The sequence below is a fragment of the Triticum aestivum genome, chromosome 4D, assembly GCF_018294505.1.
Source record: "Triticum aestivum cultivar Chinese Spring chromosome 4D, IWGSC CS RefSeq v2.1, whole genome shotgun sequence".
In the NCBI taxonomy this organism is placed as follows: Eukaryota; Viridiplantae; Streptophyta; class Magnoliopsida; order Poales; family Poaceae; genus Triticum; species Triticum aestivum.
In genome coordinates this window covers 36,076,329-36,086,376 of record NC_057805.1, presented here as the reverse complement: position 1 = coordinate 36,086,376, position 10,048 = coordinate 36,076,329, and the positions used below count along the sequence as shown (strand labels likewise).

General features: G+C 51.0%; 1 protein-coding gene across 1 annotated transcript; it reads right to left on the bottom strand.

The window, feature by feature from the left end:
* Positions 1-647: 647 nt before the first annotated feature.
* Positions 648-4,823, bottom strand: LOC123095990 (growth-regulating factor 6). The gene is made up of 4 exons (XM_044517570.1): positions 4,176-4,823; positions 3,011-3,184; positions 2,510-2,864; positions 648-1,890 (listed from the first exon to the last, which is right to left on the bottom strand). Exons 1-4 carry the CDS (start codon positions 4,516-4,518, stop codon positions 1,026-1,028), a joined length of 1,737 nt encoding a protein of 578 aa, XP_044373505.1. The 5' UTR covers positions 4,519-4,823; the 3' UTR covers positions 648-1,025.
* Positions 4,824-10,048: the final 5,225 nt, after the last annotated feature.

Sequence of the window (10,048 nt, the reverse complement as noted above, 5' to 3'; positions counted from 1 at the left end):
AATTTCTTGGCTTGGTCCTCTCTCTCATGGAGAGCATGATTTGGAAGGTTTGGGCACAGCCAAAGGCAAAGTTTTGCTTGACTCGCTATCCAAGATAGAATCTGGACAGCCGACAGGCTTGCCAAGTGGGGATGGCCAAACTATGGACTTTGCCCTCTTTGCAAAAGGGAGTAAGAGAGTGGGCCACACCTTTTCTTCAAGTGCTGCTATTCCATTCGGCTTTGAAAGATGGTCATTGAGAAATTTCGGTTAGAACATATGGACACCTCCTTGTGGCATCTGGATGCTTCCGTCAAGAATTGGTGGACAAATCGAACCGGCGCAGGAGTCCCCAACAGAAAAGCGATGGCCTCGCTGGCCATGCTCGTGTCATGGACCATTTGGAACGAGAGAAATGTCCGGGTCTTCCGGCACAAGAGCGCCCCACCGCCAATTTTGCTCACTACGATCACTAACGAGCCAAATCTTTGGGTCACCGCCGGAGCAAAGAAACCGGTGTCTATTATTTTGCGTGAGTAATCTTTCATGCCGTGTAAGGATGCCTGCTGTAACAAACTCTCCAACAAACTCTCCTCTCTGCTTAATTAATATATGAGGCAAACTTTTTGCCGCGGTTTCGGAATAAAAGACAGTAAAAAAACAAAATATGCAAAGATGAAAATATGCCAGCTTGCATTACTCAACAACTATTATGGCATCGCACCATTAATTGGACATTATGACATTATGCAACAACGTAGCACTACCAAATCCATCCACACACACACACACACAAAAAAACGTCAGTACCCAGCGAAGTCTAAGGTTACAGAGAAAAAGGTAAAAAGAACTCAACATCCCGAAGCAGAGAAGACAGCAACAGATTAGTCTCAAATGACAAACTACAACGTAAAATGCTCCTGGATATGCTGATGTTGATATGTAACAAGGTCCCTGAAGAAGAAGACTCGCCCAGGTTCGTCCGTCGCCACAACTGGCCAGCCTTCTCGTTGCAGCTGCCATGGTCAGAGCTCAGAAGAAGAAGCTCACATCAGGCGGATGCTGGGGTGATTCACGACGATGGAGCCGAGATCATCCCGCGGGTTACCATCATACACGCCGTGGTACTCCTGCCTGGGGCTGCTGCCGGTGCTGCTGGACACCGATCCGAAGGCGGTCCTCTGCAGGACCCCCACCGGCGACGACTCCAGCGGGCTCGAGTCCCAGGCGTCCGTCATCAGGTTCAGCGACGCCGACAGGTAGCTCTTGGCCTCCATGTTGCCGCCATTGTTCTTGTTCAGAGCCTCCCCCAGCGGCCCGCCCATGGACGAGTCGCGGAACATGGGCATCCAGTTCGCCTCCCCCTCGTCCTTCGCCACCGCCGCCGTGGCCGCGACGCTGAGGCCGATGGGGCTGTACTCGCGGCTCAGCTTGAGGGGCGACAGCATGAGCTTCTCGTGGATCGGGGACGTGGAGGCCGACGACAGGTCAGAGGACGCCATTGGAACGGCGGACACCGAGAGCTGGGTCCTCTGATGAGCTTGCATGTCCTCGGCGTCCGGCCATGAGAGACCTCCTCCCTGCCCCTGCTGCGAGGGCGTCCTCGGCCAGTCCGCGAAGTGCTGCAGGGAGAGCGAGCTCTGCTGCTCGCTCGAGAGAGCTCGCTGCGAGGTGAGCAGGTTGACGTTCTCCAGGGAGCTGTGAGGGGAGCTCATCAGCGAGTCGGATGAAACCAGCCCGTAGTCCGGCCTCGAGCTCGTCACCTCGAAAGGATTGTGGTTATGATGTTCCTTTGAGAACGGGAACATGCTGCCTGCATTGGTGTTCCTCGCGCTCATGGAGGTCAGCATCGAGAGGGTGTCGGAGTCCTGCACTTGCTCGCACTCGTGTTGCTGCTTGCTCACCATTTCCCTGAAGAAGATTGATCAACATGTGATTGGTTAGTACTGTACAGCATGGTACATATGACAGTTGGCATCTCAGGGCTGGTGAACATCATGAACAGAAGAGACACTGATTGAGGTGGTAAAAGTAAATAAAACCATCAAAACCGAGAGCACCGACTAACTGAAGTGCATCAGACTATAGCACTACTGCCAGAGTTCTGTTGAGCAGGTTGCATCTCACCAAACTAGAACAGCTGGGGCTGCTGGAAATGGTGATCCACAAGAAACAAAGCAGTTCGAACCTTAATAAACTCAGGAGAGCGAATCGACAAAGGGTTCCCGACTACTCAAATTTTAAGCATAGTGGTGTTAAAATGTTATCGCTCGGACTCATCACCCTCCTACTGTTTTTCCTTCGGCAAAGAATGATGCGAGGTATACTTCAAATTAGCAGAACCAAAATGGGCTTACATTTCTAATGATTTAGTGAACAGAAACAACAGAGAAAAAATCTATTGAAGATATCACAGCAGCAGTTATAGTCTACCTACTATGCAAATATTGCATCACCTGTCATGTTCTGAACTGAAGTACACCTCAAAACTGCTAAGAAAAAGAACATGGTTGCATGATGATGAGCGTACCTGTTATATTGCAGTGAACAAGGATCAATGGTGCTGGCGGCGTAGTTCTTCAACGGTTGCTGCTCGTGGCAGATGGCGGCGCCGGCGGGAGCTCCGCCGCCGCCCCCGGTGGCGAGAGCACCGGGCTGGGCGGCAGCAGCGGCCGTCGCAGGCATCGCTTTCGCGGCATGGCCAGGCTGGCCTTCCACATGCTTTCTTGAACGATGGCGTCCCCGGTTCATATGCCGCTCGCAGTACTTCTGGTCGGCGACGGCGTCCCTGGAGCACCGCCACTTCTTGCCGTCCGTCCGGCGGCACCGCCCGGGCTCCAGGTCCGCGCTCCCGGAGTAGCCCAGCTGGAAAGGCCCCCACCCCACTGCAAAGCAAAGCACACATCCACGACCCAACGCAATCATGCAAAGATCAGTAAAGTCGGACGGAATCCATCAATCAAACACCGACTTTTATCATGGTGAATGGAGCTTTTTATCCCCTTTCTTGGCTCGGCTGGGGCTGACTTACATGTGGAGGAGCCAAAGTAGGCGGACGGGTAGAGCGAGGTGACGCTCCGGCGGATGGGGACGACGAGGTTGTGAGGCACGGCGATGTTGGCCGCCAGGTACTTGTAGATCAGGGCCTGGTGCTCCAGCTCCATCCACTGCGACGGCGTGAAGGGCCCCCTCACTGAGCTCAACCCTGGCACCCATGATAACAATAGAAAAAGCAGATGAGCAACAAGACAGTGCAAGACAACAAGGCAAATCCAAGAAAATAAAGTGTACTTTCTTGACAGGGGCAAGCAAGCAAGAGGCGGGAGGAAATCTGAGGCAGGGTGGCTGCCAGGATCTCAGAAAACCAATACCAGATGAGAAAGAAGCACAGATATGAATCTTTCTTGAATCTTTGATCCAATGCAACAACCTCGATCTGAGAGTGTGATGCTTTGCTTGAATCTTTCTTGGGTGAGGAAAATGTGGGCTATTGGTGGCGTGGTGCCAAAGATCACACCTTTTTTCCTATCCATTTTGATCTTTTTCTTCTTTAGGGAGGAGTATTATTTTACAAAAGGGCGTGACAAAAAGGAATCCGCACGATCGCGCCGTTGAGGACAAGAAGAGTTCGTGGATGTCACCGGAAAGTGGTGGAGAAACTTGTCCAGGCAATTTCAAGAATGATCCCAATAAAAAGCCTATTAAAATAGTAAAAAAAAGGTGCTCTCCTTTTCTGTTCTTTTCTACAGATGATGTGAACTCTTTCTAGTCACTGATCCAATCAAGGGAATCCAAAAAAATGAAAAAGATGGAATAAAAGAAGTAGCGGCAGCTGAAAAGAAAGAGAACTTGTGATGATAAGCCTCCGAATCTAGGCGAAAATAGTAAAGAAGTGCGGTGTGAAAAGATATTTTTCTCCCTTTCCTGAGACTCGACGAACTCCATTTGATCTATGTGTAGGTAAAAAAGCCCTGGGATCAAACATTTTGCAAAGAGAAAATAGGGATACTGCGTGATGGGTGGCACCAAAAACAGCCGAGAATGAATCAATATCACAAACACTCCAAACTCTGAATCCCAAAGAAGGCGGAAACTCTGAACCAAACAGCAGCAATGATACTGCTAGTTCAGAAGAAAGTAGCAAGCTTTGTAATCAAAGGAACTAGCAACCGAGATGCGGAGAAGCAAGGCTCCACCTGAGCAAGAAGCGGGCGTGCCGTAGTAGAGCGGCAGCGCGGCCTGAGCGGCGGAGGGGCAGGAGGCCGGCTGCGAGGAGGAGAAGCTGAGCATCTTCTCCCGGCCGTGCCCGGGGCTGCAGGTGCCGAGCAGGTAGGGCGCGGCCGCCTTGACGGCCTCGGACACCGCGTCGCTGTCCCCGGCGACCCGGGCCTGCTTGGACGCCGGCCTGCCGCCGCCCCAGCCGTGCTCGTCGGCCTCATTGCCCCTCCCGTGCTTGAGCAGCCTAGATCCGAGCATGCCGAGGTCCCCGCCGCCCACCCCCGCGTCCGCGGCCGCCATCAGCACCCCGCCCAGGTCCATGGCTCTCCCGCTCCCTCTCGCGGCTCGCTACTAGTGCTGGCGGTGGTGAGTGCGGTCATGGGGCTGGTGACAACGGGGAGGAGGAAGCATCTCTATTCCTCTCTTCTCTTGTGGCGTGGTGGGGGTGAGGGTGGGTGGTGGCTGGCTGGCTGGTTGCTGGGAGTCCTGTTGGTGTTTGTTGGCTGCTCTTGGGTTTTACGGGCGGGGAGGAGAGGACGGGTGGTTGGTTGCGGTGGCCGGCTTGCGCTGGGGAAACCAGGCTGGTTTTCCTTTTGGGGGCAGAGACGGACGGGGACAGGAGAGGAGAGCACTGGGGTGTCAACATTGGGGAATAAATAGGCCTCCAATCTTTTTTACTTTTTTACCGCCACCCCAAACACGGCAATATTGATGGCGCCCAGCGTAGAGCAGCACAAGGCTTTTACTATTTGCTCCGGGATGGGTAGTAGTATATTTTCACCATCCAACCACGCGAAATGTTACAACTACTTGTGAAAAAAGATTTAATTTTATTAGGGGGGTAGTGGCAATTTACTCCAAGACAAAACAGTTTAGCAGCAGTACAAAAGGGAAAACACGTGCTGTGGTACTATCACTGAGCTCAATCCGCATCGCCATTTTGTTTTCCAGCTAGGTTTTTTTTCTTGTGAGGATGGATAGCATGCACGAGAACTTGATGGCATGGCACTAGGTTACGTACGCACTGGTAGTAGCGGCCGTGAATGAGGCTACATTTGATTGATACCGCCTACAGACTACAGTGTCTACACACAGTGGTGGATCAGCAGGTCGGTGACACGATCTAGGGCTCATTATTGGCGCCCGATGCAGGCCCTGATAGGCGCGTTTGCTCGCTCTGCCCTGCTTCGGCCACTCATTTGGCATTCAGAATCAGGAGTAGTAGTAGGTGAGGTGTCCTGGTTCTAAGATAGTCCCTCCTAGATCATACTGTAGATTACACTCCGATGGTACTACATCTATATTGCGCACATGCACCGGAATGCGTATCGTGGCCGGGATCCGGATATCATCAATCATGTTACACGAGCAACAACACAATCGGAACCCAACTCCGACTAGACTTCTTCCATGGCCGTCATCGTCGACGATACCCAGTGTACCTACCTGCCACTACCTTGCACCTAAACGTCCTGTAAACTGTGGCTAAGCCTTCCCTTTTTGTGTTGGTTTTTTAGGGCGTGGATGTAACAGCGGCGCACGGGGGCGTGCTTTCAACCTACATACAGCTTGCTTTGGGTGTTTTCTACTTGGAGTAAATGGAAGCCGTGAACTTTTACTTTATCTTTACATAGCTGAAGGTTAACTTTCTCTGTTCGCCGTGAGGATAATGTCTCGACTTTTTCTTTTAACTGTCGATGTCTTTTACAGGTTACTGAACCAAATGTTTTGGGGTCAACTTGACTAGTAAGTCATGGTTTGTGGTGGAAACAAGTGTGCCCTCTTGTGCTTATTTTATGATTGTTGTAGAAAATGTAACCATGGAAATAGTAAAAAGTTGCTAAACACATTCTAAAATAGACAACGGCTCATTGCAGAAACATGATTATCATCATGCAACGGAACGGCAGACGCAACCTAAATTGCTCGGAAGTATAAGAGCATCTACGACCGGGCATCCTAAACCCGCCTCAAAACCGGTCACAAAAAAGTTACCCGGACAAATGCCTCAAACGGGTCCGACACCGCTCATATCCAACCCAAATATAGGGTGGATATGGGGAGCCCCGTCGTGTCCGCCGCGTCGGTCCTAGTCCACGCTGGTCCACCCGACCCAACATATATTCCTTTCCATCCGCTCGCCGGACCAAACACTAGTCACTTCACTCCACTCCCCCTCCACTCTGCTACGCCACCCAATTTCCCGTTCGGTGATCTCCAGCCTTCTCCGGCATGGCGGGCAGCGCATCTGAGTCCTACACCTTCGGATCCGTCGACCTCGAGCTCCTCCCACGCGGCCCCAGGGAGGAGATGGTCGTCCGGCTTGTGCTCCGCCTCTCCCTGGAGGATGCCGCCCGACGGCAGCAATCGGACTCCTTCCGTCGAAAATCCATTGCGTCCGCTCAAATGGCGCATGTATCCTGCGCTAGGTGTGCCATCGCTGCCTTACCGGAGATAGTGCGGTCAATCTGGCGTCCGAACGCAGTGGCAGACGCGCAATGATACGTCTCCAACGTATCTACTTTTCCTCGCGCTTTTCGTCTTGTTTTGGACTCTAATTTGCATGATTTGAATGAAACTAACCCAGGACTGACGCTGTTTTCAGTAGTACCATGGTGTTGTTTTTGTGCAGAAATAAAAGTTCTCAGAATGAAACGAAACTTTGCAATGATTTTTTATGGAATAAAAGAGAAATAATGGAGCCAAGACCCACCAGAGAGGGGCCCCTGGGTGGGCACAACCCACCAGGGCGCGCCCCCTCTCCTGGCGCGCCCAGGTGGGTTGTACCCACCGGTGGCCCCTCAGACGATCCCCCTGATACTATAAAACCACATATTTCTAGAAAAAATCAGGGAGAAAGAATTATCGCGTTCCACGAGACGGGGCCGCCGCCAAGCCCTGTTCTTCCTCGGGAGGGCAGATCTAGAGTCCGTTTGGGGCTCCGGAGAGGGGGATCTTCGTTCTTCGTCATCACCAACCCATCTCCATCGCCAATTTCATGATGCTCCCCACCGGGAGTGAGTAATTCCTTCGCAGGCTCGCTGGTCGGTGAGGAGTTGGATAAGATTCATCATGTAATCAAGTTAGTTTTGTTAGGGCTTGATCCCTAGTATCCACTGTGTTCTTAGATTGATGTTGCTATGACTTTGCTATGCTTAATGCTTGTCACTTTGGGCCCGGGTGCCATGAACTCAGATCTGAAGCGTTTATGAATTCATCATTATATCCATGTTTTAGATCCGATCTTTCAAGTTATAGTCACCTACTACGTGTTATGATCCGGCAACCCCGGAGTGACAACAACCGGGCCCACTCCCGGTGATGACCGTAGTTTGAGGAGTTCATGTATTCACTATGTGTTAATGCTTTGTTCCGGTTCTCTATTAAAAGGAGGCCTTAATATCCCTTACTTTCCAATATGGACCCCGCTGCCACGGGAGGGTAGGACAAAAGATGTCATGCAAGTTCTTTTAATAAAGCACATATGACTATTTACGGAATACATGCCTACATTATATCGATGAACTGGAGCTAGTGTCATATCGTCCTAGGTTATAACTGTCACATGATGAATATCATCCAACAAGTCACCGATCCAATACCTACGAATTTATCTTATATTGTTTCTGCTAAGTTACTACTGCTATCATCACTGTTACACTTGCTACAAAATACTGCTATCACTGTTACTGTTACCGTTGCCACTGTTACTATTATCAAAACTATCAAACTACTTTGCTACTGATCACTTTGCTGCAGATAATTAATATCCAGGTGTGGTTGAATTGACAACTTAGCTGCTAATACCTTCAAATATTCTTTGGCTTCCCTTGTGTCGAATCTATAAATTTGGGTTGAATACTCTACCCTCAAAAACTGTTGCGATCCCCTATACTTGTGGGTTATCACGCAACCCTTCATTGGCGTGCCAAGGCCATGGACACACCATGGGCGTCGTTCGACGCAAACATGGTTCGGCGTGCCCGCCTTGCGAGGCAGCGGGCGCGGGAGGCGGCGATAGCCCTCGTGGCAGTAGACGTTGGATAGGCGGACTCCCATTCTCCGGCGCCCCGTATGGTGCAGCAATGCGGGCTCCACAACTGTGTTGTGGCGGATGTCGCCGGCTCGTCCAAGGACGAACCCATCATCGATCTGACATCCACCGGCACCGTGAGGGTCCGGGGGCTCCAACGAGGAAGAGTAGGGCATGGGCGACAGCGGCGCCTTGTGTCCCATGCCCTACTCTTCCTTGCCGGCGAACAGACCAACACTCTGGGGAGTGTAGTCGGTCGCCGGACAAGGACACGGCAGAGCCGGCGAGCTCCTCTTAAAGATAGGTTATGTTGCATGTAATAATACAGATTTGAGGTATTTGGTTGTAGTATAAAATATTTGAGGCGTGAGGGTCAATGTCTGCGGACGTGTCCGGACGTGTTCACACGCATTTGAGGAGTCAAATTTGCCAAGTCCACATGTAGATGCTCTAAGAGCGCCTCCAACAACAACCATATTTTTCACACGAGACATTTTTAGGTTACAAACACTACAAAAAAAGACACTTCCGTGATGATACGTGTTTGTCACAGTAGGTCACGTTTTCTGTCAGGCATGTACATCCATGGCAAATTTATGAAAGTATCAAGATAGTCATACATGTGCTGTCGTAGAAGTGTTCCATGACATTACCAAAATTATCATCACGAAAATGTCCACTTCCATGACGATAAATCGCGCGTCATGGAAGTGCTTTCGTCAAGGGTGACCGACATGTGGCATCCACCGTAACGGGACGCCGTTAAGCTATCAGGTCTGGTTTTGGATCCGATAACCCGCTAACAGCCCGAACCAATGAGGATTTTCCACGTGTAAAATTCTCATTGGCCGGAGGAAACACGTGTTGGCTCACCGTTGGCACACATGTCATCCATTCATTGGACAGGACTCGTCTATGATACGTCGACACGTGGCACGGCCCAACAGACGCCCATTCCGGTGAAAAGGCCGGCCCGTTTGACTTGGTCAAAAGGTAACGGGCCGGCCCACGGAAAGCCTGTTAACGGCCAGTTCGTATATAGCCCATTTACGGCCCGCTAACTCACGGCCCGTTACGGCCTAGCCGAATTAAGCCCAGTAGCTTCATCTAGGCCTTCCAATATGATTCCAGCCCGTTGTAACTTCTGGCCCATGTATGGCCCATGATGTCTTTCGGCCCATACGAGACCATTTGTAACTCTTGGCCCATTAACGGCCCGTGGTGAATCTGGCCTGCAATGAACAGTGTACCCCTTTATACCCATTAACAGCCCATTATTCCATTGGGCCATTTCCAATCCGTGTTATCTTCCGGCCTTCTCAGGGCCCATTTATTCTTGGGCTCATTTCCAGCATTCGTTTACTTACGTCCCGTCATTGGCCTTTTTTGCCTGTGGGCCAAATTCAGCCTGCGGTTACAATCGGCCCGTTTGTGGTCCATTACTCCGTTGGGCCGTTTTCATAATGTCATCAAATACGGCCGATTAACGACGGCCTATTATTGTCGGCCCATGAACTGACGGTTCCAAATCTAGCCCGTTTACGGCCATAATGCGGTCTGTTATTGGCCCATGTTTGGCCTATCGATCATACGGCACGTAGAAGGCCCATTGATGCTACGGCCCGTAGAAGGCCCATTGATGTTATGGCCCGTAGAAGGCCCATTCTTTCTACGGCCCTAAGAAGGCCCATTGTTTCTAGGGCCCGTAGGAGGCCCATGGTAACTACAGTAAATATGTAGCCCGTGGTTATTGTGGCCTAGTTTTAAAAAATAGGTTATTGCGGCCAATAGCAAACCACGAAAAAAGAACTGTACTGA

Bases quoted from the DNA above. Each gene is read 5' to 3' on its own strand.
- LOC123095990 (XM_044517570.1), bottom strand. From the start codon at position 4,518: ATGGACCTGGGCGGGGTGCTGATGGCGGCCGCGGACGCGGGGGTGGGC. The intron at 3,185-4,175 runs GTGGAGCCTTGC...CATGGGTGCCAG, and splicing joins CACGCCCGCTTCTTGCTCAG to GGTTGAGCTCAGTGAGGGGG. The intron at 1,891-2,509 runs GTACGCTCATCA...AATCTTCTTCAG, and splicing joins TGTTCACTGCAATATAACAG to GGAAATGGTGAGCAAGCAGC.